Source organism: Citrus clementina, unplaced genomic scaffold, assembly GCF_000493195.1.
Source record: "Citrus clementina cultivar Clemenules unplaced genomic scaffold, Citrus_clementina_v1.0 scaffold_1, whole genome shotgun sequence".
In the NCBI taxonomy this organism is placed as follows: Eukaryota; Viridiplantae; Streptophyta; class Magnoliopsida; order Sapindales; family Rutaceae; genus Citrus; species Citrus x clementina.
The window spans coordinates 27,592,433-27,620,143 of record NW_006263303.1 but is presented as its reverse complement, the minus strand read 5'-3'; the positions used below and the strand labels follow the sequence as shown (position 1 = coordinate 27,620,143).

The following is a 27,711-nucleotide window of genomic DNA, read 5'->3' as shown; positions in this document are numbered from 1 at the left end:
GACAATTGTACTGTCTAACACAGTATCCCTTACCCAGACAAAATATGCATAACTTTTATCTATATGCATTCACATCTCATATTTGCGAAGAACTAACTCAATACTAGCAGTTCATCAGAGATAGAGCCAATCTATTATGAATGGTGAGCTTCGGCATTCTCTGTTTCATCTTCTCCTGCAGAAGTATCTCCACTGATATGGCCAAAATTAGTCCTCTCAGAGTTGCCTGAATCCTCTGCTTGATCAGGTGACAACGAATGTCCACCAGCTATATCCGTCTCAGGAAGTGTTGTTGGTTGTGCTACTAATTCTACCTCATTAGAAGGACTCTTTTGAGATGTCAAATACTTGTTAACAAGTGACACAGGCTTCTGCCAAATATACCTTTCGGAGATGAGTAGTGCCAATAATGTAGCAATCCCCACGATGATGAAGAGGCCACCAAAATTATAAGCACGAAGGCTTGAACTTTCACTGGAGATCGATCGAGCTAGAGTTGGAGTCATAACATTCTCTCCGAAATACTTTTTCTCAATTCGGTCCATTCTTGTTTGGTTCTCCCTGACTAATAAAATGGCTTGTGAAAAATGAGATACTAGAGGAGAGTCCTTAGCAAAAGCCTGCATACAGAAAATGAATAATGTGACACGTGGTAAATTTTAAACAAGATTATAAAGAGAGAAATGAATTACATACAAAGCCCAATCCATCAGTTCTGTAAATTGGTCCAGCAGTTGTATATTTAGAACTATATTTCTTAAGGAAGACTTTGATGTAAGGGATTTCCTCAAAGATGGCACTAACACCTCCTTTTCTACTTCCATTGCTCAAGGCTTCCTTATATTCCCCGAAGTTGCTCAGTGGCCTTGTTTGGTTACGGCTGAAATTCAATTGCTTCACCAAAAAATCTTCTACAAAGGACCCACTCTGGAATCCAACAAAGTGGCTTTCTGTTCGTAACTTTTTCAGGTCAGCAAATGTCGGCTCCAACTGATCTACAGTTAGTATTGAAGATAAACTTGCTGTGTAACTCTGCATTAGGATAAATGCAAGCCATAACCATATTACCAACACAAACTTAGAGCAGTCTTTGACCACCAGCTCCCCTGTTGTAAGCAAGAGAAGTAGTCATTTAATATTAATCATCTAATTAAAGAAACTTGAGTTGTGTAAAAGGGTAAAAATTTGATTACTTTGAGGAATGACCATAGCATAGAATGGAAACATAAAGATCATGCCAAGTTGCCGTCCAGGCGACCCTCCGAACTCTGAGTTTTCAGTTTGGTGCTCCATAGTTCGTATGATGAGAGCAATGAAAATGCAAGCAATAATGACCGCTAACCAGAGATCCCATGTCCAAGGTTTCAAAAAAATCCACATGTTATGGCGATTGTCCCGTTTAACAGGTACAAGCATCGTCACCCCAGATTCTGAATACGGCAATGTGAACTCAACATAATCTGTCCGACTGGCCACGATTGATATATCTCCCACTACAGCATCAAACTTCTGTATACTCTCAAAAGAACATTTAAAAAAAAAAATTACAAATAACTGAAAAAAAATGAGACTGATTGAAAAGAAAGGATATTTGTGAAAGGTGATTTGCGTCCTAACCTTTAACTTTATTTGATATAAAAGTTCATCATAAGTTCCAGCCATCTCCCCATTCTCATCCTCGTAAGGAACCAACTGGGGATGAATCTTCATGCCTAACTTTTCTTCTACTATTTCTAACGTAGCATTGAAAATTTCCATGCAGAATCCAGTGTAAGTAGTCTTGTTCAAGTCACCATCCTCGCGCACACTTAGAAATTGGGGAAAACCTAGTCTCACCGGAGTCCCTACTACTAAACTGGGTATAGCCCAACCTGTTGGAGCTATTGTCGAATCTCCAGGCCATATAATCTGCTTCAAATCATTTTTAGAAGTTAAATCCAAAGTTTGAGTCAATCCTTTCTCAGAAGTCCAGTATCCAACAACTCTTCCTGTTCCAATAACATTAACAATTTCGAAGACTGAACTTTCCAATTGCCCATTAACCAAATGGAATTCTCCGCTTAATCCTTTGAATTGGGTGTTCAGGATTTGATTGCAGAGAATATGACCAATCCTAGAAAAACCTAAGCTTCCGAAATCTGTTGTACTTTCACTAGGGTTACTAGGGTTCACTATGCTCGGATTTATGGGTGACAAAATCTTCTCTACAGCTTTGGCAAGAACAAAAATTGTATCATATGCCCACAGACCAGAAATGTTTATCTCAGTCACTGAACTGTTTGGCTTCATTGAATGAAGTTTACTTTTCCATCTCCTGTCAAAAAGACCAAGTTCTTTAGACTTAGGTAAATGAGACCTAACACCCAACACACCTTCCATTGAATCAATAACCTCAGAATCCAAGACATTTAGGGAATTGGATAAACAAGCAGTAACGATCCATGTATAGCCTTTACTCATCATTCCATTCTTAGCAACAAGTGCAAATAGGCGAGACGCGAGGGCGGTATTCATGTGCACTATGAAAACCCTAGTTTGCATTGTGCTCAGCTTGCTTAACTCTTTTGAAATCTGAAAATCTTCGGCAGAAGTAGGGATTTTACTCATATGGGATATTCGGATGTCATTCTCTTGCAATTCATCAACTAAAAAAGAGATAAAACCAGCACCATAATTCGTGTCTTCGTACATGAGAACAACTTCATGCCAACTAAAATTTTGTAAAACAGCAGAGATTGCTTTTACTTGAAGGGAATCATTCTGAGTTACTCGAATGAAAAAGGGGTGTTCAGCGGGAGAAAGTTCAGGGCTTGTTTCAAAAAATGAAATAATTGGTACTTGAGCCTTTTCTCCTAGCTCTACTAAAAACGGAGCTGCAGCTGGTATTTGTGGCCCTATAATGGCCTGCACTTGAAATTTCTTCAGTAAATCCACAGCTGCAATATATATATATATATGTATTAGATTAATAGCAGCTGCGAAGTTATATTGACTATAAATTACACATAACCTAAAATTAGTTTTCCACAATCTTTAAATTGTTTGAGTAGCAACAACTTGTGCATTATTGTTGCATGTTATAGCTAATATAATATCTAGATTAATAGAAAAAAAAATCTCTCAATTATTTGTTTCAAGAAATACTGAATTAAGATTTTGAGCTCCGTCAACTTCTTACGATCTATTGAGATTTAATTACTCTAACAACCAGCAAAACGTCATTATTTTATTATTATTATTATTATTATTATGAATTTAACTTCACTCCATTATTGATTTAATTGGAATTGACCTTCAGAGCATCGACGGAGTCAATATCTATTAAATTAAATGGGTAGAGTAATTTTCACAAAATCCAGTCATTATCTTTATGGTCAACAATACCGTCCTATACATGTAAGCTTTATAGGTAAATACATTTAAGAGGTACAAATTGCAAGTATCTAATGTGATCTTCATACATAATGAATTCAAATAAGTTTTTTAGTTGAAAGTTCTGTTTGGTGTGGATATAGTAAAATCATATTTATTTCTTGTCATTTTCGTTTAATTTCTTAAGCTTTCATGATAAGAAAAGAAATAAACAAAAATGGTTACCAAATTAACATATAGAAAAATAGATAAACCAATAAATAAAGGGATAAACAAAAGTCTTTGACATCTTTTGTCTTTTGATTATTTAGCCTAACATTATCACAATTCTCATCTCACCCATGTGAGTGGGGTTCATAGTTCATACCATAAACCTCTTATTTTCCGGATAAAAATTAATTACATAAATTAAAAAAATGAGGTGGATAAAAAGTAAAAGATAGTTTTTTTTTTCTTTTCCCTTAGAGGGGAAACGGGTGATTTTCATAAATAAATAAGCAAAAGACATGAAAAGATTATTATTTTTTAAGGTAAAGATTTAAGGTATATACTGAAGATGCATTTAGTGGATAGTGGATATTGGTACCTAAAAGTTATTCTCTACTCATCTTAATAATTAGCTTTCATCTTACAAAAAATGAGTTATATTGGTGGTTGATAAAAATAACAATATTAAAAATTATATCTAATAATGTGGCGCAGCATATATAAGCCAATGATCCATTTCAGTAATCGACCAGATTTCATGGCAAAAAATTAGGAAAAAACAACCAAAAAATGTATGAGTTATAAAATGAAATATAGATACCTGCAGCAGCCGTGGTAACAAGATCCTTTGCCGTCGTAAAATGTACAAATAACCTGCTTTGATAATTAGGATGAAGGGCATAGAAATCTTCAATGGCCAGACTCATGGAGATTTCTGCTATAGCACCTTCAAGTGTGTCTGGATCAAAAATGGCTCCGATATGGACTAATGATTTTGATTCTGTGAGTTTTTCAGCATGACTTTCTGAATGATCAGCTATAGCGTCATGAAGCAGAAGAAATAAAAGCATAAGATCAAGAAACAACCACTTGACGGTGGCCATGATTAAGTTTAACTAGCAGCTAGCAGCGCAAACCCAAGCTTAGGATACATACATATATATACATGCCTTAACCCTATGTCCATAACGGAAAACAAAATAGATGCTATGAAAAAGCAGTTGTTTAATGCATTCTGTTTGAAAAGTTTGTGTAAAAATATTACAGTTTGATAATTACCCATTGACAAATTAACGTGCAAGTTTAATAAACTAAGAAATGGATACTTCGTGGAAGAAGCATGCAGCAAGTCAGATCAACGACGGAGAAAGCAAGTGGCAATAGGTTCAGCTGGTGGAGAATGTCCAGCTCAATTTCAAAGTCTTCAGAGTATATTGAACAAGACCATCGTAAATCACAAGAAAAATAAAAAGAACAGATTTAGTTCGATAGTTTCAATTTTCTGGAGGTAGCGATTAATTGTTTATTCGTTTGAAATTTTTGTAGATATGAATGTGTAAGTTTTGAATATTATATATATTTGTTTCGTTTTTATAGTTTCTGTTTTTATATTTTGTTTTTGTATATTTTTCCTATATGTGAATGAATAACTTAAATTATACAAGGCTTTCATTGTATTGTATACGTAAATCCCTCGGTGATAATAAGCCAAAATCATACGGCTTTGATATAATTTAATAAATATATCCATTCAGATTCAATGATTAGTCAACAAAAGAAAAAAAAAAGGTACTAAAAAACACAAAACACACTTAAAACAATTGAATAATTCAAACTAAATTAGATGTATTTTGCATATATTCTAGAAAACATAAAAATCAGAACCATTCAATGCATGGAATTAGTCTTCCTCTCCGCGCATCGTATTTGTTGAAAAAGAATTTTAACATATTTCAAATTAAATTTTTTGTGACAGTTTGCTTGTATTAATTGCTCCACATAAGCAGAGAAGTTTACCTATATAAGTCAATATTAAAGTACGTCAACGTTAAAGTCTTTTTTAATTCCGATTCCGAGTAGTTTTGTGGCATGCAGGCAACCGCGAGCCCAACCCAACAGCGACTTTACGTTTATTTATTCTTTGCTCACTTCATCGCATTGGCCAAGTTCATATATATATATATTTCTTTGCAAATATTTTCTGAAAAAGCAAAAGATTGGAGCATATATTTATAATTTTATGGCTATTGAAGTCGATGATCAGTGTTGTCAAACAAAAAAAAAACTATGATAAATTCTCTCCTGATTTCCATTTATGAATCATTATTATTTTTTGCTAATTTATGTTTATTTATTTCGAACCATTACCAACATTTTTTACTGGAAAAGTATCTAGTGATGGGAGAAATTTTTTATTCTCACTCAAAATATCCATATATTCCTTATCTGATTTAATGTTGGGCATAGAATTTTGTACTATTGGTACACAACATTTGTTTTAATAATCATTTTTTATGAACAAACAAACAAAAAATGGCAATCTACGGGCGGTCTGACATTGAAATATGGGTTTATTTATTCTAGGGAAAAAAAATAAAGATACTATGCTGATTACGGGAGTTTCCGCGAAGCATTCGTCTTGGGCTTGCCGGCAAGAATTGAATATTCAACACGTTACTATCAATAGCAAATAAAATCTGAAATATTGAAATTTAGTTGTAATTAAGTTATTAGGGTCATGCTGTGTTATATTATATGTACTATATAATAATCTTTGAGTTGTCAAAAAAAAAAAGTTATAATATGCGAACCAATTGAGTTGTCATAGACAAGTATCCTATACAATAAAAAAATTAGCTATAAAGGTTTTTTACTACTTTTTATCTAGGTAATCTCAGATTGAATACATCATAACGACCTACTTTAAATTTTAAAAAACCTCACAAAAATAAACAAAAATATAAGTTTGTACCTTTTATAAAGTTTTTATCTTCAACTATTAAGTTGTTCACATTTTCTTCATCAACAAGGCACTGAAGGCAGCCGTAAATTATTCTGAAAGTATCTTTCAATGAAGGAGGTAATAGTACATTATTGGGCCTCCTTGCTTGGGTCATTGGCTTGTATTTCGGGCTGCTGTCTGGGTTGTTGATTAGAGTGGTCCATGAAGGTTTTTTTTTGGGTCCAGAATTGTTAACAAGAGAACAGAGATCAATTTGTATGCTTTAAACTAAATGGAAATTGTTGGTCACATATATTTTGGTTGGAGGTGAAGTTATTTGCATCTATAAATCCGTGCATGAACTTACTCAAAAAAGAAATTTTGCAAACTCAATACAACTTTAATGATGAACCCCCGCCTTTGTTCTAATCTCTTCTCTTTTGCAAATTTCTAAATGTCTGAATATGAATTGTGGTTCTATTTTAATTTTTTGGAATATTTTAATTAAGATACACACACACACAGATGCGTTTATCAACAGAAGGGCACGATGATACTGGATTGGAAAAACATATTTATTATTATTTTTTTGGGATGATGTAAAGACACAACATACTTGTTTGATGTCAAAGTTATGAGATTGTGTTACATGGAAAATGATTGTTCGTTAATGTTTGGCGTCCGTTACTGCATGGAAAGTTGTTGGGGGAAATTAAAGTTTGACTTCAGCGTAAACTTCCTTAAACTGTCCTTATAATATTGAGAATCGCATCTAGAAGAAATGGGTTAATTAAATCTCCATGAAAATTATTGTATTACTTCTAAATTCCAATTTAATTGTCAACAGAAAAAAAAAATGATTTCTCAGAGTTCAGAGTTACCAGAAAAAAAAAATACAAATGAAAAGAAAAAGAAGAAATTGAAAAATGGACCATTTCTCAATTCGTGCTTGCCAAGTTGCCGTCCTCTCACCAAAGTTTGCGGTAATTAAGAAGGCAAAAATAAATTAAAATAAAATGATATTTATTTAGTACAGACGAAAAGTCGCATGTTAGACTTCTTATGATCATCTCGGTGTCACTGAAATCACACCTACCACCGATTAATACTCGGAATTAGCAAGGCTTTTTATATTGACCTTCGAGATATCCCCTTTAATCATTGCTAGAATTTTGTTTATGAAAGAAAAAAGGAAGGAAAAAAAAAACTTTAATGTTTGGTCGAAAATATTATGTTACATTGGTTTAGATTAGTGATTGGATTAATAAATATAATGAGGCACTCTTCATGTTTGAAATTAATTTTTTAGCATGAATTAGGCGAACAAATTTCTATAAGGATATTATTAAGAAAAAACTTTTGCTAAAACATTGCATCAAGTTTTTTGTATTCGTATCATTTGTTAATTATTGTTTTTTTTTTTTGGGTTCACCCTTTTATATAACCCTTCCTTGCAAGCTTCTTCAAAAGTACCGTATAAAATGAATTTAATTTTATGTTTGTTGTTTATTTTTATTCCATGGCAGGTCTAGCAAACCCTTTTCATCTTCAAATCGGAGTCTTAGATTAGATTTCAAAAGAGTTTTATTAAAATAGGTCTCAGTGGAGCAATGATTATAATGTCTATAAGATCGTATTGTGATTATTTAACTAGGGAAATATAATAACCCTTAATAATTAATCATTATTTCATGGAAGTGCACTTGAATGTTTTATTTTTTCATATATTAATTATATAGGTACGTACTTATGATCAATTTTATATCACTTCCTAAATAGATAGGAAGTGTACAAGGTACATAAATTTAAACAAACTTTGACTGCGATCCAGATTCTAGCCGACTATTGAACATTTCTGCCGCTGGCCCTGGCGGTCAAACAATTGTTTGTTTGGAACTTATTAGAAGTCAAATCCAAGTTTTCAGCATCTACTGCTACAGCACTACCTTCTTAATTTCCGCTTCATTGCTGCGAAAGTATGCATTAGATTTTTTTTTAATAATATTTTTATGTCACTTGGTCGTTAATGAATTCAAGGCCTTTGATTTTATTTAGTGTCTATATATATTCGAATAATGATTACTTTTTGGGCATCAACGAATTAATCATTCAGCATTTCCTGAAGAAACCCTCAACTTTTGGATTGGACAAAAAAGCTAATCAATTTATGCAAAGAAAGCATATATATTTCAAAAACTTGAAAAACCTTAGCTAGCCAATATGGCAAACTTCGTTTGCATTTTCTTCTGCTTCCAGCATTTCTTTATTTTGTTTCATGACACCGGAGCTATGCCAGAAAGTAGTGCTGAAACAATCAGAGGATCAAAATCCTCAGTACATATCGGAGCCATTTTCGATACGGACAACACACTTGACGGTGTCATAGCAGAAATCTCCATGAATCTGGCCATTTCAGATTTCTACGCCCTTCATCCTAATTATCAAACCAGGTTGCACTTACGTGTTACCACCGCAAAGGATCTTGTTGACACGGCTGGAGCAGGTAATTAAATTAATTTTATATATTGCATCAACCATTAAGCAGTGCTCAAGTTTATTTCTATTTTTATATCTTTTTTCAACGTTTTGTCTGTAGTATAATTTATATTTTATTTGCTTCACCGCGTAATAAATATATATTTCAAAGGAAGTAAGTTATTAATACTTGATCAAATTGTAGTGGATGTCATTTTCTCATTTTTCTTTTCTGGGTAATAATAGTTGGAATCCTTTTATGTCTCAAGTGAGTACACAGTTTCAGTTTTTCCATTTGTGTCTTGTAGGTCTCTGACTTCTATTGAGTTGCGTACCTTTCACTCTTCAAACTCAATGCTATAAAAGGACATATTTTGCTCATTGAATAAAGGTTAGGTTTCATTTCGGGGGAAAAAAATAAAATAAAATAAACGTTAGGTTTTGACAAAAACAAACAAGTTACTACATCCTTACTAACATAAAACTTATCTACTTATATGCTCTATATTGGGATGTTAACATAACAAATAATAAGTATAATAGAATATATGATAATCACTCTCGAGGATCATGTAAAACAATAAAGAATTACCGAAAACGTGTCTCCTTTGCTTTATATTTTTTCTCGATATATTTCTATGCATTCTATTTCTAAACTTTATATTTTCTTTTTGTTGGTATCAATTAAGTAATGAATCATTTATTTATCTATGGTTCTCCATCTTGAAAATTATTTTTAGTGTTTTCCGTTGGCTATTATTGTGAGTTTTAAGGACTTACAAAGAGATGATGTTATCCTTAAAAATCACAAAAATAATGAAAATAATGATGACTTTTAATGAAGCTTTTATTTTATTTATTTCATTTCATTTTGCTAGTGGCAGTATCGTCTTTTTTTCAGGTTAAGAAAAAATCAATCCTGCAATGTCAGTTAGTTGCTAATAACAGGGACTGAAAATACTATTTTAAAAAATAAGAGACAACAACGTAACTACGTCTTACTTAAGCGAAAATAAGTAATATTTTTCTTTATTAAAACGTAAGGAATAAGGAAAATTTAAGACAGTGATTAGGAAAAAAAGGTAAATAATAAATGTGATTTGAAGTTCCAACTTACAAATTAGAAATTACAAATTAAGATTAGTAATGTGATTTGAACTAACCATAAATATTATGTTTCTCCCTGGAATGCAGCTGTGGATCTACTGGAGAATTTTCAAGTAGATGCCATTATAGGGCCACAAATATCAGCTGCAGCTCCATTTTTAGTAGAGTTAGGAGAAAAATCTCAGGTGCCAATTATTTCATTTTTCGAAGCAAGCCCTACTCTTTCTCTCATTGAGAGCCCTTATTTCATTCGAGTTGCTGAAAATGATTCCGTTCAAGTAAAAGCCATCTCTGCTGTTTTACAAAAATTTAATTGGCATGAAGTTGTCCTAGTGTACGAAGACACCGACTATGGTACCGGTTTCATTTCTTATTTAGTTGATGCATTGCAAGAGACTAATATACGGGTAGCGCACATGAGTGCAATCCCAAAATCAGCTGAAGATTTTCAAATTTCAAAAGCTTTGCTGAAGTTGATGACAATGCAGACAAGGGTTTTCATAGTGTACATGAATACCGCCCTCGCGTCTCGGCTATTTGCACTTGCAGATCAGAATGGAATGATGAGTAAAGGCTATGCATGGATCATCACTGCGGGCTTATCCAATTCACTTAATGTTTTGGACTCTGACGTCGTTGATTCAATGGATGGTGTGTTGGGTGTTAGGTCTCATGTACCCAAGTCTAAAGAACTTGCATCTTTCGACAGAAGATGGAAAAGAGAACTCCATTTAATGAAGCCGAATAGTCCACTGACTGGGATCAACTTTTCTGGCTTGTGGGCATATGATACAATTTGTGCATTAGCCAGGGCAGCAGAGAAGATTTTGCCGCCCACAAATCCGAGCTTTGTAAAGCCCAACACTAGCGAAAGCAGAATAGATTTTGCAAGTTTAGGTGCTCCCAGGATTGGTTCAAGGCTTAGAGATGAACTTAGGAACACCAGATTCAAAGGATTAAGTGGGGAATTTAATTTGATTAATAGACAATTGGAAAGTTCAGTCTTTGAAATAATTAATGTGATTGGAAATGGAAGAGTTGTAGGATACTGGACTCCTGAGAAGGGAATATCACAAAACTTAGGTCCAAATTATAAAAATGGCTTAAAGCAGATCATATGGCCTGGAGACTCAACAACAACACCAACAGGTTGGGCTATACCGAGTTTAAAAATTGGGGTTCCCGTGAAATTAGGTTTTCCTGAATTTGTTGAACAGCGCAAGAATGGTAACAAGACTACTTACACTGGATTCTCTATAGATGTTTTCTCTGCTGTATTAGAAACGTTGGACAAAGATTTAGGTTTTAAAGTTCTTCATGATTTCATTGGTTTTGAGGATGAGACCGGACTAATGGACGGGAGCTATGATGATCTTCTTCTCCAAATTAAGAACAAGGTTCTCATGTGCTCTTAATTTCTTTCAAATAATTTTTTTTTCTTGTGATTGAAACTAGAAGTTCAATTTTGTATTTGCATATCTTTTAGAAATTTGATGCTGTTGTGGGCGATACAACAATTGTGGCGAACAGGACAGATTACGTTGATTTCACATTGCCATACTCAGAATCAGGATGGACTATGCTTGTACTAGCTAAAGGTGACAACCGCAAGAACATGTGGATCTTCTTGAAACCTTGGACATGGGATCTTTGGTTAACAGTTGGTACATCTTGCATCTTTATCACGATTGTCATATGGGTTATGGAGCACAATACTGAAAACACCGAGTTCAGAGGATCATATAGACGACAGCTCGCCATGATCTTGATGTTCCCATTCTATGCTTTTGTCATTCCTCAAAGTAAATCTCTATCCCTTGATTACATGTTACATTATTATCGTTTTATAATTTTTTAAGTTCTAATGCTGGTAACAGGGGAATTGGTGGTTAGAGACTGCTCTAGGTTTGTGTTGGTGGTATGGCTATGGCTTGCATTTATCCTGATGCAGAGTTATACAGCAAGTTTATCTTCAATACTAACCGTAGATAAATTGGAGCCTACGTTTGATAACCTAGAAAGGCTACGAACAAAAGATCACTTCATTGGATTCCAACGCGGTTGCTTTGTAGGAAATTTATTGGAGAAGCAATTTAATTTCAGCCGTAGCCAGCTCAAGTCATATGGCACTATACAGGAGTACCACGAGGCCTTGTCCAATGGAAGTAAAAATGGAGGTGTTACTGCAATCTTTGATGAAATCCCTTACATCAGAGTCTTTCTTAAGGCATATGGCTCTCAATATACCACGGCCGGACCAATTTACAGAACCGTTGGATTTGGTTTTGTATGTACATATACAACTATGTTTATTGTACATTTCAAACTTCAATATATGAATTTTATTAATTTGCTAACTTGCTTTTTTCAGGCATTTCCAAAGGAGTCTCCTCTTGTTTCTTATTTTTCAAAGGCAATTTTGCTTGTCAGAGAGAACGAGACTAAAATGGATGAAATTGAGAAAAGGTATTTTGGAGAGAAAGTTACATCTGCAACTCTAGCTCCGACAATTTCCACTGGAAGTTCTAGTCTCCGGGCCTTTAATTTTGGTGGCCTCTTCATCATAGCAGGGATTGCTACGCTATTAGCTATAGCCATTTCAGAAAGGTATATTTGGCAGAGACCGGTTGCATTCATAAGACAATATCTCACATCCGACCATCCTGCTAACAGGATAGAATTAGCGGCACAGCCAACAGCTGAGACGGATGCCGGTGATCATTCACCTGAAGTTCATCAAGATTCAGGGAATTCTGGAAGGATTTCCGGGCGTATTAAAGAAGATATTGCAGTAGAATGAAGCAAAAAACGCCGAATCCCTGACCCTGACTATGTCAGTGTAACACATAGGATCCAAGCAGATTTCCTCATAGCAAGAATCAGGACATTATGGCAAACATATATATAGAGTTAAAATTGCAGTCATTATGGCATCAAAATATGGTAGATGAATTTCAAATTATAAGCTACATGGAATTTGTCTTTTGTCCTCTTTTTTTTTTTTAAAAAAAAAGCAACAAACGATGAATGCAAAATATTTTCATACTGGCATAAACTCTACGGACAATTGTACTGTCCAACACAGTATCCCTTACCCAGACAAAATATGCATAACTTTTATCTATATGCATTCACTGTTAGATTTATTTCTCACATTATGTGGACTAACATAAATCATTCTAATTGTTTTTTATATTTTACCGAATTAATACGTGACTATTGTCAAATATTATGGAGCAATTTTGACAGACTCATTTATTAAGTGATCAAATGTTGTGTTAATGAGTCTGATTTTGACATACCCTATACAGTAGTATATTATGGACAAATATAATCCTTAATTGTGTTATTTTAGCTCATAATGGGATGGGCAATTTTATACTAACACATGAGGGGTCCCTGCGCTTAACCACTGTATTTAAGTAACTTCAGCCCATTGGAAGTTAACGGTTCAAGAAATATGTGGCATGAGTGCAGTGCACCTCTCTCTCTCTCTCCCTCGTCTCTCCCGTGTGTGTACAGTGACTTGTTGAGAAAAGCTGAACCTTGAGCTAACGGAAAGGAAGCGGGAATTTCAGAAGCTGGATTAAAGTTGTAGCAACTCTGTGAAAGCTCCATAACAAGCTTCCAAGCTCGGATCCATGGAAGATCATGGTAAATTTCAAAATTACCTAAAATATGTGTTTATTTGGAAATACATGATTAAGGGCATAAAGTTTGTTATTGTTTCATCATTCACATCTCATATTTGCTAAGAACTAACTCAATACTTGCAGTTCATCAGAGATACAGCCAATCTATTATGAGTGGTGAGCTTCGGCATTCTCTGTTTCATCTTCTTCTGCAGAAGTATCTCCTCTGATATGGCCAGAATTAGTCCTCTCACAGTTCCCTGAATCCTCTGCTTGATCAGGTGACAACGAATGTCCACCAGCTATATCCGTCTCCTGAAGTATTGTTGGCTGTGCTACTAATTCTGCCTCATTAGAAGGATTCTCTTGAGATGTCAAATACTTGTTCACAAGTGACACAGGCTTCTGCCAAATATACCTTTCTGAAATGAGTAGTGCTAATAATGTAGCAATCCCCACGATGATGAAGAGGCCACCAAAATTATATGCACGGAGGCTTGAACTTTCACTGGAGATCGATGGAGCTAGAGTTGGAGTCATAACATTCTCTCCGAAATACTTTTTCTCCATTCGGTCCATTCTTGTTTGGTTCTCCCTGACTAATAAAATGGCTTGTGAAAAATGAGATATCAGAGGAGAGTCCCTAGCAAAAGCCTGCATAGAGAAAATGATTAATGTGACGCATATTAAATTTTAAACAAGATTATAAAGAGAGAAATGAATTACATACAAAGCCCAATCCATCAGTTCTGTAAATTGGTCCAGCAGTTGTATATTTAGAACTATATTTCTTAAGGAAGACTTTGATGTAAGGGATTTCCTCGAAGATGGCACTAACACCTCCGTTTCTACTTCCCTTGCTCAAGGCTTCCTTATATTCCCCGATGTTGATCAGTGGCCTTGTTTGGTTACTGCTGAAATTCAATTGCTTGACCAAAAAATCTCCTACAAAGGACCCATTCTGGAATCCAACAAAGTGGCTTTCTGTACGTAGCTTTTTCAGGTCAGCAAATGTTGGTTCCAACTGATCTACAGTTAGTATTGAAGATAAACTTGCTGTGTAACTCTGCATTAGGATAAATGCAAGCCATAACCATATCACCAACACAAACTTAGAGCAGTCTCTGACCACCAGCTCCCCTGTTGCAAGCAAGAGAAGCAGTCATTTAATATTAATTAGCTAAAGAAACTTGAGTTTTGTAAAAGGGTAAAGATTTGATTACTTTGAGGAATGACCATAGCATAGAATGGAAACATGAAGATCATGCCAAGTTGCCGTCTAGGTGACCCTGCAAACTCTGAGTTTTCAGTTTGGCGCTCCATAGTTCGTATGATGAGAGCAATGAAAATGCAAGCAACAAAGACTGTTAACCAAAGATCCCATGTCCAAGGTTTCAAGAAAATCCACATGTTGTGGCGATTGTCGCGTTTAACAGGTACGAGCATGGTCACCCCAGATTCTGAATATGGCAATGTGAACTCAACATAATCTGTCCGGCTGGCCACGATTGATATATCTCCCACCACAGCATCAAACTTCTGTACACTCTCAAAAGAACATTTAAAAAAAATTACAAATACCTGAAAAAAAAAAAACTATACTGACTTAAAAGGAAAAGATATTTGTGAAAGGTGATTGGCGTCTTAACCTTTAACTTTATTTGACGTAGAAGGTCATCATAAGTCCCAGCCATCTCTCCATTCGCATCCTCGTAAGGAAAAAACTGGGGATGTATCTTCATGCCTAATTTTTCTTCTACTATTTCTAACGCAGCATTGAAAATGTCTATGCAGAATCCTGAGTAAATATTCTTGTTCAAATAATCATCCTTGCGCACTCTAAGAAATTCGGGAAACCCTAGTTTCACTGGAGTTCCTACTACTAAACTGGGTATAGCCCAACCTGTTGGAGCTATTGTCGAATCTCCAGGCCATATAATCCGCTTCAAATCATTTTTAGAAGTTGAATCCAAAGTTTGAGTCAATCCTTTCTCAGAAGTCCAGTATCCAACAACTCTTCCTGTTCCAATAACATTAACAATTTCGAAGACTGGACTTTCCAATTGCCCATTAACCAAATGGAATTCTCCGCTTAATCCTTTGAATTGGGTGTTCAGGATTTGATTGTTAAGAATAGGACCGGTCCTAGAAATACCTAAGCTTCCGAAATCCGTTGTACTTTCACTAGGGTTATTGGGGTTCACTATGCTCGGATTTGTGGGTGACAAAATCTTCTCTACAGCTTTGGCAAGAGCAAAAATTGTATCATATGCCCACAGACCAGAAATGTTTATCTCAGTCACTGAACTGTTTGGCTTCATTGAATGAAGTTTGCTTTTCCATCTCCTGTCAAAAAGACCAAGTTCTTTAGACTTAGGTAAATGAGACCTAACACCCAACACACCTTCCATTGAATCAATAACCTCAGAATCCAAGACATTTAGTGAATTGGATGAACGAGCAGTGACGATCCATGTGTAGCCTTCACTCATCATTCCTTTCTTATCAACAAGTGCAAACAGGCGAGACGCGAGGGCGGTATTCATGTGCACTATGAAAACTCTAGTCTGCATTGTGCTCAGCTTGCTTAACTCTTTTGAAATCTGAAAATCTTCGGCAGAAGTAGGGATTTTGCTCATATGGGATATCCGGATGTCATTCTCTTGCAATTCATCAACTAAAAAAGAGATGAAACCGGCACCATAATCCGTGTCTTCGTACATGAGAACAACTTCATGCCAACTAAAATTTTGTAAAACAGCAGAGATTGCTTTTACTTGAAGAGAATCATTCTGAGTTACTCGAATGAAAAAGGGGTATTCAGTGGGAGAAAGTGCAGGGCTTGTTTCAAAAAATGAAATAATTGGTACTTGAGCCTTTTCTCCTAGCTCTACTAAAAACGGAGCTGCAGCTTGTATTTGTGGCCCTATAATGGCGTGTACTTTAAATTTCTTCAGTAAATCCACAGCTGCATTCCATTCCAAATATATATTAATTAGATTAATGGTCGAAGTTATATTAACAATAACTTACACATAACCTAAAATTAGTTTTCCACAAGCTTTAAATTTGTTTGAGTGGCAACAACTTTTTTTCTATTGTTGTATGTTATAGCTAATATAATATCTAGCTTAATAGAAAAAAAAATCTTTCAATTATTTGTCTCAAGAATCACTGAATTAGGATTCTGAGCTCCCATCAGCTTCTTACGATCTACTGATATTTAATTACTCTTAACAGCCAACAAAACGTCATTATCTTTATTTATTTATTAATGAACTTAACTTCACTCCATTATTGATTTAATTGGAAATGTCCTTTAGAGCATCAACGGAGTCAATATCTATTAAATTAAATAGGTAGAGTAATTTTCACATGACCAGATCATTATCTTTATGGCATGCGTGTAAGCTTTATAGATAAATATATTTAAGAGGTACAAATGGCGAGTATCTAATGTGATCTTGATACATAATGAATTCAAACATTTTTTTTAGTTGAAATTTTTATTTTATGTGAATATAGTAAAATCATATTTATTACTTGTCATTTTCATTTAATTTCTTAAGCTTTCATGATAAGAGAAGAAATAAACAAAAATGATTACCAAAGTAACATATAGAAAAATAGATAAACCAATAAATAAAAGGATAAATAAAAGTCTTTGACAACTTTTTCTTTTGATTATTTAGCCTAACACCATCACAATTCTTTTCTCACCCATGTGAGTGGGGTTCATAGTTCATGCCACAGTCCTCTTATTTTCCAAATAAAAACTAATTACAACAATAAAAAATATGAGGTGGATAAAAGGTAAAAGATATATTTTTTCTTAGAGGGGAAAGTGGTGATTTTCATAAATAAAAAAGCAAAAGACATGAAAAGATTTTTTTTTAAGGTAAAGATTTATGGTATATAATGAAGACGCATTTAGTGGATAGTGGATATTGGTATCTAAAAGGTATTCTCTACTCATCTTAATTAGCTTTCATCATACAAAAAATGAGTTATATTGGTGGTTGATAAAAATAACAATATTAAAAATTATATCCAATAATGTGGCGCAGTATATATAAGCCAATTATCCATTTCAGTAACCGACCAGATTTCATGGCAAAAAATTAGGAAAAAAACAACTAAAAAATGTATGAGTTATAAAATGAAATATAGGTACCTGCAGCAGCCGTGGTAACAAGATCCTTTGCCGTTGTAAAATGTACAGATAACCTGCTTTGATAATTAGGATGAAGGGCATAGAAATCTGCAACGGCCAGACTCATGGAGATTTCTGCTATGGCACCGTCAAGTGTGTCTGGATCAAAAATGGCTCCGATATGGACTAATGTTTTTGATTCTGTGATTTTTTCAACATTACTTTCTGACTGATCAGCTACAGCGTCATGAAACAGAAGAAATAAAAGCAGAAGATCAAGAAACAACCACTTGATGGTGGCCATGATTAAGTTTCATTAGCAGCTAGCAGCGCAAACCCAAGCTATGATACATACATATATATATACATGCCTTAACACTATGTCCATGACAGAAAACAAAATAGATGCTATGAAAAAGCAGTTGTTTAATGCATCTGTTTGAAAAGTTTGTGTAAAAATATTACAAGTCCTTTGATAATTACCCATTCACAAATTAACGTGTAGGCTTAATAAATTAAGAAATGGATACTTCGTGGAAGAAGCATGCAGCAAGTCAGATCAACGACGGAGAAAGCAAGTGGCAATAGGTTCAGCTGGTGGAGAATGTCCAGCTCAATTTCAAAGTCTTAAGTGTATATTGAACAAGACCACCGTAAGTCACAAGAAAAAGAAAAAGAGAAGATTTAGTTTGATAGTTTCAATTTTCTGAAGGTAGCGATTAATTGTTTTTTCTGTATATTGAACAAGACCACCGTAAATCACAAGAAAAAGAAAAAGAAAAGATTTAGTTTGATAGTTTCAATTTTCTGAAGGTAGCGATGAATTGTTTTTTCGTTTGAAATTTTTGTAGATCTGAATGTGTAAGTTTTGAATATTATATATGTTTGTTTTATTTTATATTTTCTGTTTTTATATTTTGTTTTTTTGTATATTTTTCCAATATGTGAATGAATAACTTAAATTATATAAGGTTTTCATTGTGTTGTACACGTAAATCCCTAGGTGAGAATAAGCCAAAATCATAGGGCTTTGATAGAATTTAATAATTATATGTGATTCAAAAATAATAATAATAATTATTATATCCATTCAGATTCAATGATTAGTCAACAAAAGAAAAAAAAATGGTACTCAAAAAACACAAAACACACTTAAAACAATTGAATAATTGAAACTAAATTAGATGTATTTTGTGTATATTCTAGAAAACATAAAAATCAGAAACATTCAATGCATGGAATTAGTCTTCCTCTCCGCACATCGTATTTGTTGAAAAATAATTTTAACATATTTCAAATTAATTTTTTTTGTGACAGTTTGCTTGCATTAATTGCTCCACATAAGCAGAAAAGTTTACCTATATAAATCAACATTAAAGTAAGTCAACGTTAAAGGCTTTTTTAATTCCGATTCCGAGTAGTTTTGTGGCATGCAGGCAACTGCGAGCCCAAGCCACCAGCGACTTTACGTTTGTTTATTCTTTGCTCGCTTCATCGCATTGGCCAAGTTCCATGTGTGTGTGTGTGCCACTCTCATTTTTGTTTTCCATGCGAATATGTTTTTAAATTATGATATTTAAAAGAGTTAATTCTTAATTCTCTTAAATAGTCTGGTTTAAGAGCGTGTTTGCATTAAAAAAAAAAAAAAAGAGAACGCATGCACTTGAAAATAATTTTTTGTCTGTGTGCGTGTGTCTATATATGTGTGTAGATATTCATAATATAAGTGTAAATATTATTATTGAGGAGAAGAGAATACAAGGATTAATGATTTCTAGCAATACTAAAGGGTCGCTTTTATAGACATCAAAAAATCTCCCATCTCTTTTTTTTTAATGCGGAAATACTATTAAACCATGCAAATTAATAGAGCTAATTTTTAATATGTTATAAAATCGTACAATTTAATTGCACTAAAAACTAATTTTATTAAATCGTATGACTTAATAATGTGTCCACTAAAAAACATATATATATATATATATATAATTATTCCGTTGCGTTATCTTCTTTGCAAATATTTTCTGAAAAAGCAAAAGATTGGTATGTTTTTATGGCTATTGAAGTCAATGATCAGTGTTGTCAAACAAAAAAACTATGATAATTAAATTCTCTCTTGATTTCCATTTATGAATCATTATTATTGTTTGCTAATTTATGTTTATTTATTTCGAACCATTACCAATATTATTTACTGGAAAAGTATCTAGTGATGAGGAGAAAATTTTGATTCTCACTCAAAATATCCATATATTCCTTATTTGATTTAATGTTGGGCATAGAATTTTGTACTATTGGTACACAACATTTGTTTTAATAACCATTTTTTTATGAACGAACAAACAAAAAATGGCAATCTAGGGGAGGTCTGACATTGAAATATGGGTTTATTTATTTTAGGGGGGAAAAAAACATACAATGCTGATCACAGGAGTTTCTGCGAACATGCATCTTGAGCTTGCCTTCAAGAATCGGATATTCAACACGTTACTATCAATAGCAAATAAAATCTGAAATATTGAAATTTAATTGTAATTAAGTTATTAGGTTCGTGTGTTGTATTATATGTAATATATAATAATTTTTGAGTTGTTAAAAAAAACAATACCAGGTGAAACAATTGAGTTGTCATAAATAACAACTCATAAGTTTATTGTGTTACATATAGTATATACTTCGAGAATATAATAAATACCCCTTAATAATAATTGTCTGATTAATTATATATAGTAGTTGAGGATTTAATAATATTAAATAGAATTTTCCTTTTCTTTTTTGTAACTCTAGGGACTTATTCGTTACTAATTATCGCCAATATAATTTGTTTAAAAAATGAGACTATTTAAATCCCTCAAATTATTTATGAAACTCATTTATTAAAAAAAATAGTCATTAAAACAAAGTGATTCCCCATATAGCCTACTCACAAAACGAATAAACAAACGTAAAGTCGCTAAAACAAAGAATAAACAAACGTAAAGTCGTTGTTGGATTGGGCTCGCAGCAGTTGCCTACTTGCCTGCAAAAACAAAGTGATTTGTTAGCATATAGAATGGCGAGAGAATGCTGAGAGAAACGGCAGCTTTTGCTGCCGTTTCGACTTCTCTCTCGCCGTTCTAATAATTTTTTATTATTAAAAATATTTTAAAAAAAGAGAGAGAAAGGGACAGCCTATATCCACAGAATCTCTATCTCTCTATCACTCTCTCTCCCTCTTTGGACTTTCATCTCCCTCTTTGATTATTCTCCAACCGATGAGTATGTTCTAGATTCGATTTGTTAGCATTAGGACTCTTAAAATGCTTTTCGTTATTTGTTTGTTATCAAGTCTAGTTAAAATTTAAATGGTTACTCTTCTTTTATATTCTTGTTGTAGCATTTTCTCATCTCACTTATGGTGCGTTTACTTTCCGAATTAGGGAATCGGAATCCAGAATTGGAATGATTAATGACGTTTACTTCGTAAAATAAAGCCGGAAATCAGAATCGGAATTGTGGGACTCATCACAATTTGGGAATGAGGAATGGGAGACTTATTCCCAAGGGGGAGGTGGGAATAAGTCTCCCATTCTCGGGAATGACTCTTTTGCCCTCCCCCAAAATTAAAAATACACATATTGTCATCATTTATAATTAATTAATAAATTATTATATTATTAACAACAATTATTAATAATTATAGTTTTTTAATAAATAATCACAATAATTAATATATTATTATTGTAATTAATTCATATATTATTATTAATGAATTAATTATTATATTAATATATTATTAACAATAATTATTAGTAATGATAAATAATCAAAATAATTAATATACTACTATAATAATTATATTAATAATTAATATATTAATATATTATTAACAATAATTATTAATAATTCTACTTTCTTATAAATATTCACAATAATTATTATATTATTAATAATTAACTAATTAATTAATATACTACTATAATAACTATTAATATAATTATTATAATTGGTTAAAATATTATTAATTAATTAATATAATTTTTACTGTTAATTAATATATTATTAACAATAATTATAATTTTTGATAAATAATCACAATAATAAATATACTTTTATTATTATTAATTAATTAATATAATTATTACTATTAATTAACATATTAGTATATTATTAACAATAATATATTAATAATTATAATTAATCAATTAATATATTATTAACAATAATGTATTAATAATTATAGTTTTTGAATAAATAATCACAATAGTTAAAATATTTTTATAATAATTATTATTATAATTATTATAATTAATTAGTATATCATTATAATTAATTAATTAAAAAATTATAATTAATTAATATATTAATATATTATTCACAATAATAATTATTATTAATTTTTGAATAAATAATCACAATAATTAATATATTTTTAAAATAATAATTAATATAATAATTATTATAATAATTAATATAATTAATTAGTATATCATTATAATTAATTAATTAAAAAATTACAATTAATTAATATATTAATATATTATTCACAATAATTAATAATAATAATCTTTGAATAAATAATCACTGTAATTAAAATATAAAACAATAATTATGATAATAATTCATTAAGTATTTTTTAGTAATTTGTTATATTCTAACTCATTCCAATTCCGATTCCAAAATAAAATAAACACATCAATCGGATTCCAGCCCATTCCGATTCCAATTCCTATAGGTCAAGTAAACAACTTATTCTGATTCTCATTTCCCATTCCCATTCCAGTTCATTCTGATTTCAGTTCATTCTGATTCTAGCTCATTCCGATTACTGACAAGTAAACGCAGCATTAATGGATATTGAAATGGTTGTGAGCACAATGTATAGCAACTTAAAGGCAAACATGGAGAATCTTCAAAGCAATAATGATGAAGAAGTGACTGAACCCATTGAACCTGTTGGTGAATAACATCAGATCGATGAAGAGCACATGAAGGCCGCAAAAACAGCATAACATAACTATACTCCAAGCAAGCACAGAGAAGCTCTGTGAGTATATAGTCCCTCAAGTATGCACTGGTGTTGAAATGTGTTATGGGTCCAAAGAGGAACCTCTAAAACAAGTTGAACTATATGGGGAAGGGCATCATACTAATACAGAGCATATGAAGGTCATGGAAATATCATCACGAAATAGTGAATGTCAGGTTATGAAAAGAGAGGATGAAAATCGAGAGAGGGAGAGAGAGTAATGGAGTGTTGGGATTTTATGGATATGGGTTGTTTTCTATGGTTTTCTCTTTTTTTTTTAAATATTTTTAACAATAAAAAAAAAACTAATAGAATGGCGAGAGAGAGAAAAGCCGAAACAGTCGCACAAGCTGCCGTTTCTTTCAACATTCTCTTACCATTCTTGATATTTAGCACGACTCATTCTAATAAAGAAAATCACATAAAGTCACTAAAACAAAGTGATTCCCCATATAGCCTACTCATCAAACCTCACCTGAGGCATTGAAACCTCGACACACTACTTTTGAAGCCAACCTCTTGTCCGTAATAGGCGTTCCCTCTCCGTTTGCATATTACAACAGTATCATCTAAGGATGCCGAAGGTAACATCTTTTAAGCAGCTGCGCCACGTAACTACAATGGCAACAAACAACCAACCAACAGCGATGACAACAATAGCAACACAACAACATAACACTAACATTAACACTAAAGCTAACACTAACAACAACATCATCAACCAAAAAATAAATAAATAAGTAAATTAAATTAGCAAAAAGAAATATGTTGGAATCCATTTATTTTTTGGCCTCTTTGATGGTTGTGGAGGAAGATGCGGCTTGGTGTTCGCTTTCGCTTGGGTTATAGTTATATTTAGTCCTCGCCATTCTATTAACTTCCAGTCTTCCACACTTTCGCTTAAACATAGACAACGGCTGCAGGGACTTTTTATCACAATTTAGCAAAATAAGTACTTGATTAAAAATATCATAAACATTTAGGACTCAATTGAAATTTAATTAGACTGCTGTATTGATACTATGGGGTCGTGTTAGGACCCTAATAACTAATCAAAACCTAGAACTCTACGAGGTCGTCCGCTTCTTGCATAAGTCAAGGTCCTTATACTGAAAAGCGCTTTCGCTCCCGCTAGGGTTTTTCGTCTCTTGAATTCTCAAGCGTATCTCTGTGAATTCGATAGCAATGGCGAGCACCAAAGTTCAGAGGATTATGACTCAGCCCATTGTACGCCGCGTCGTTCACTAATTACAACTTTTTTTTTTCAAATTTCTTCTTTTAGGGTTTATGATTTTTTGCTGATTTACTTTTCCTTTCTGTTTCCACGTTTCTCGTGTGGTGCCAGAATTTGATTTTCAGGTTCCTTCAAAGCGTAAGTCTACTATATATATTGATTTTCTCTTCTGGTTCTACTTATTTATTTGTTTTTGCTGATGGGTTGTTCAATTTTTGCATAAATTTGCTCCTTTTGGTTTCAATCCATACAGAAAGCTCGCATTCAGATTTGGCTTTTTGAGCAGAAGGATTTGAGGATTGAAGGCCGAATTATTGTAATTTTTTATTTTTAAAAAATAGTATTTTGAATCTTATAATCACAATTGTGTTTTTCATGTGAAGTGTATAATTTTTTCTTTACAAGTACATGATTTCAAGCAAGTTCACTTAAGTTGTTTATATTTGTGCTTTAGCATATGTGTGTTTGTTTAAATTGAAATTGGCTTCTGTATATGCTGTCTTGAACTGAAATTGTTAGAAACGTTTTAATGCATAATGCTTAGAGTTTAATTAGTGATTCCCAGGTGTTCTTTACTCACTTATGCCTCTGCTTTTTGAAACTCTCAGTAAATATAGGAAGGTAGAAACTAATTACCATTGGTTGTGTTACTTTCGACAAGCCCTGCAACTCTGCAATAAATCATGATTTTTCGAAATTCAATCACAATGTCTCGAACCCTGTGTTTATAACTGTGATAGCCTAGCTGATACTCTCCAATTTCCTTTTATTCTGGGTTCTTTTAGAAACTGAAGAATTCCAGAACATAAAAGAACACACACTTGAAAAACAGGGTATTCTGAAAATACCGTAACCTTGCCTGATATACAGCCTTCAAATCATGAGTTCAATGACTAAAGCCACAGCCTCTGATTTGATTTCCAAATACCGATGGTTAATTTATAGCTTCTTTTAATTGCTTTACCATGTGGTTTTGGTGTTCCCATGCTTTACTATTTAGAATCCTACACATCTTGACGCTCCTCTTCATATGGTAATAATGGGTGTGAAGGAAACTGTTGTCACACAATTGAACACTTGACAGTTGTTGTTTCCGTTAAATATTGTGATCTCTCACCCTATATCATTAGAGCACCACTCTATAATTGCTCACAATCTTGAATAGCTTTTCTTCTTTGGTATGCATGTGCCCTCATGAAACACTTTTTCGTTGAACTGCAAGGAAGAGAGAATACACTGTGCTTTAAAGAAGAAGCATCAGACTTTCATACTGGCAGTTTCTTTTTCAAGCATTCTGGTCTTCCATGTTGTATGAAGTTTTCACGTGTGTCCTTCTCATGTTCTACAACAAATGGCTTTAAGGCCAGTTAAGGGTTTGTTCAAATAGCTGCGTGAATTATTCTTTTGTCAACATATCTTTCTTGGTCAGCATCTGATTTGCATTTGCTGACTTTTCAACTAGAAAAGGCATATTATTATTATCTTCTTTGTTTTACCTCTGCGCTTGAAGAACAGTTTTTGATTTGTGGTTGTGAACTTCTCTTCCTTTTTTGAAAGTTACTCATATTTCATCATAATGTCACTGGTTGTTGAACTTCAGAATGTTGTGTACTTTTAGTAGTAGGTGGTAGAGGTATAGGTGTCACTAAGCACAATTTTAATAGGCTCACCTAGTTAATTATTTTCTAGGAAGTTAGTGGTTGGGAAATATAGTGTCCTGTTGGCCATTCTTGTTGTTCATCTGTTATAAGACAATTTTTTGATTGGTCAGAACAATTTCATATTTTGCGGAAGGAGGATGCATAATGTAGCTCTTTAATGGGTATTTTATCAAGTGGCACTTCTAGTTTTCTTTTCTTTCATCTTATGGCTAGTCACTTTGTGACTATCTTTCTTACCTTATTTAGTAGGACGGCTTCTATAGTGTCTTTGACTTCAACTTTGGCCATTATAAGCTTGAAGCTCATATAACCAAATTAGTAGTGAGAAAATGCCTCTTTGAAGCAACGGTTACTTCTGATACATTTTGTTGGATAAGGAAATTTTGGTTTTCAAAATGTTCAGTTTTTGAGGAGGTATCCAGATTTTGAGTATGGAGCATTAAATTGATAGTAGCATGGAAATCAAATTATAAGAGATAGCCTTTTTTTCCAAATGCATCTTGCTTTATCTGTATGGGACTATATATTGCTGTTTTGGTAGTGTTTGAAGTGCTGTAGGGATGAAATTTTGCCCTACGATAAATCTTGATCCATCCATTGAATACTGTTAGCAGTCGTTTGGGTTGCTTGCTGATCTTGGAGTAGCATTTCTTTGATGTTTCACAAATTAGATAGAAGTGAAAGATTAAAAGCAAAGTGATATAATTCTGTATATCTTTATCACTTAGCAGCACTTTGATATGCTCTATTTGTTCTTAATTCTGGAATTTGGATCATTTTTCTGTACAGGGTTTTGATGAGTACATGAACTTGGTTTTGGATGATGCTGAAGAGGTTCACATAAAGAAAAATACCAGAAAGCCATTAGGTGATTTACTTTCTTAGTTAATTAACCCCTTTAATCTGACGGCTTTTCCTAAATATTTTCCTTTTCCTTTCTTTCTCAGGAAGGATTCTTCTCAAAGGAGACAACATAACTCTTATGATGAACACGTAAGTGAAAATGAAATGACCTTTTACCTCTCTCCTTTCATTTCTCTCATACTAACTATTTTCTGTCTCTGTATTACAGGGGGAAGTGATGATGGTCATTCTGGAAATCTTGTCGTCTGTCATTGGTTGAGCCATTTAGAGTGTATTGCTATCTTTGATGTTTGAATACTTAACTGGATTTCTATATGATAAGGTGATATTATATTCAGTCCATTTAATAGTCACTGTCATTGCCCTTTTAGGGTTTATAATACCATTTGCTTATGTGGTTATACTTTTTATTTACAATTGTTCATCTAGTTTATTAGCCTAAACTAGTCAAGAATTTCTTAGCAATTCATAGTGGATCGGATTTTCTTTTCAAATTTTGTATGAAATGTCTGATGCGACTGCTTGAATTTGAGAAGAGTTGTGGGTAATTATAGTGGAAAATAAGTTTTTGTAATCTTGTTTAAACCAAACTAATAGCTACTAATAGTGATAATTTTACTCACTATTTGCAATTTTGCATTTACACGTAAATTGTAAGGATTGTTTAAGTGCATGATGGTAAACTATTTCTGCAGGTTGAAAGAACAAAAGGTTCACACAATTGAGCTAAGTAACTTCTCTTGTTTGTTTCTTTTTTCCTTTTTCCTTTAGATTTTTGCAAAACAGAGTAAATGCTTATTTGAGTTAAAATCACAGTTTTTAATTTAATTAAAAAAAGGGAAAAATGAAAGAAAGGGACATTATCTAGTGGTTGGGCATGAGTGGGTGAGCTTTTGTGTTGATTGACGACACAGATGAACAGGCCAGGGTGTAGGAGAAAATGACTTGACTCATGGGGTTGTTTCTAGTAGTGTAGGCGGTGGGGGCCAGGGCCGTGAGTGCTGGTCCTGCTGCCCTCCTGTGTCCCATGAGTATCAATTTGTCTACTCCTAGGGAAGCAAAGTGCCCTCTTCGATAATCCCATTTTTGTTCTCCTTTTCACGTCACTACTCACCAGGTCAATTGACCACTGACTCAGCCTCCACAACGTATCACGTCTTGGCTAATGGCTACTTACTTTTGACCTCCTTTCTTACTACAATACAACATATGCCTATTCACCATTTCTTGTATTTTGCTTCTTGGTTTGTGGCTCGTATTGCCTAATTGCCTTATC

General features: G+C 33.2%; 4 protein-coding genes across 4 annotated transcripts; 2 read left to right on the top strand and 2 right to left on the bottom strand.

Moving 5' to 3' along the window:
- Window positions 1-134: 134 nt before the first annotated feature.
- Window positions 135-4,798, bottom strand: LOC18054618 (glutamate receptor 2.8). The gene is made up of 5 exons (XM_024178572.1): window positions 4,181-4,798; window positions 1,618-2,936; window positions 1,194-1,509; window positions 697-1,106; window positions 135-620 (listed from the first exon to the last, which is right to left on the bottom strand). Exons 1-5 carry the CDS (start codon window positions 4,461-4,463, stop codon window positions 135-137), a joined length of 2,814 nt encoding a protein of 937 aa, XP_024034340.1. The 5' UTR covers window positions 4,464-4,798.
- Window positions 4,799-8,521: 3,723 nt separating this feature from the next.
- Window positions 8,522-12,683, top strand: LOC18054617 (glutamate receptor 2.8). Its single transcript, XM_024177932.1, has 5 exons — window positions 8,522-8,804; window positions 9,971-11,280; window positions 11,370-11,685; window positions 11,761-12,170; window positions 12,255-12,683. The coding sequence occupies exons 1-5, from the start codon at window positions 8,522-8,524 to the stop codon at window positions 12,681-12,683; spliced, it is 2,748 nt and encodes a 915-aa protein (XP_024033700.1).
- Window positions 12,684-13,683: 1,000 nt separating this feature from the next.
- Window positions 13,684-18,010, bottom strand: LOC18054616 (glutamate receptor 2.8). Its single transcript, XM_024192262.1, has 5 exons — window positions 17,690-18,010; window positions 15,165-16,483; window positions 14,739-15,054; window positions 14,246-14,655; window positions 13,684-14,169 (listed from the first exon to the last, which is right to left on the bottom strand). Exons 1-5 carry the CDS (start codon window positions 17,970-17,972, stop codon window positions 13,684-13,686), a joined length of 2,814 nt encoding a protein of 937 aa, XP_024048030.1. The 5' UTR covers window positions 17,973-18,010.
- A 5,693-nt stretch (window positions 18,011-23,703) lies between these two features.
- LOC18054615 (small nuclear ribonucleoprotein E) lies at window positions 23,704-26,900 on the top strand. The gene is made up of 6 exons (XM_006453385.2): window positions 23,704-23,903; window positions 24,022-24,048; window positions 24,164-24,226; window positions 26,361-26,439; window positions 26,519-26,564; window positions 26,644-26,900. Exons 1-6 carry the CDS (start codon window positions 23,862-23,864, stop codon window positions 26,651-26,653), a joined length of 267 nt encoding a protein of 88 aa, XP_006453448.1. The 5' UTR covers window positions 23,704-23,861; the 3' UTR covers window positions 26,654-26,900.
- The last annotated feature ends 811 nt before the right edge of the window (window positions 26,901-27,711 follow it).

Excerpts from the sequence above, each read along its gene's own strand:
- LOC18054616 (XM_024192262.1), bottom strand. The coding sequence starts at position 17,972 with ATGGCCACCATCAAGTGGTTGTTTCTTGATCTTCTGCTTTTATTTCTT. Across the intron at positions 15,055-15,164 it reads TACGTCAAATAAAGTTAAAG|AAGTTTGATGCTGTGGTGGG; the intron begins GTTAAGACGCCA and ends GAGAGTGTACAG. Across the intron at positions 14,656-14,738 it reads TGCTATGGTCATTCCTCAAA|GGGAGCTGGTGGTCAGAGAC; the intron begins GTAATCAAATCT and ends TGCTTGCAACAG.
- LOC18054618 (XM_024178572.1), bottom strand. The coding sequence starts at position 4,463 with ATGGCCACCGTCAAGTGGTTGTTTCTTGATCTTATGCTTTTATTTCTT. Across the intron at positions 1,510-1,617 it reads TATATCAAATAAAGTTAAAG|AAGTTTGATGCTGTAGTGGG; the intron begins GTTAGGACGCAA and ends GAGAGTATACAG. Across the intron at positions 621-696 it reads GAACTGATGGATTGGGCTTT|GCTTTTGCTAAGGACTCTCC; the intron begins GTATGTAATTCA and ends TTCTGTATGCAG.
- LOC18054615 (XM_006453385.2), top strand. The coding sequence starts at position 23,862 with ATGGCGAGCACCAAAGTTCAGAGGATTATGACTCAGCCCATT. Across the intron at positions 23,904-24,021 it reads GGATTATGACTCAGCCCATT|AATTTGATTTTCAGGTTCCT; the intron begins GTACGCCGCGTC and ends GTGTGGTGCCAG. Across the intron at positions 26,440-26,518 it reads AAATACCAGAAAGCCATTAG|GAAGGATTCTTCTCAAAGGA; the intron begins GTGATTTACTTT and ends TTTCTTTCTCAG.
- LOC18054617 (XM_024177932.1), top strand. The coding sequence starts at position 8,522 with ATGGCAAACTTCGTTTGCATTTTCTTCTGCTTCCAGCATTTCTTTATT. Across the intron at positions 8,805-9,970 it reads TGTTGACACGGCTGGAGCAG|CTGTGGATCTACTGGAGAAT; the intron begins GTAATTAAATTA and ends CCTGGAATGCAG. Across the intron at positions 12,171-12,254 it reads GAACCGTTGGATTTGGTTTT|GCATTTCCAAAGGAGTCTCC; the intron begins GTATGTACATAT and ends TGCTTTTTTCAG.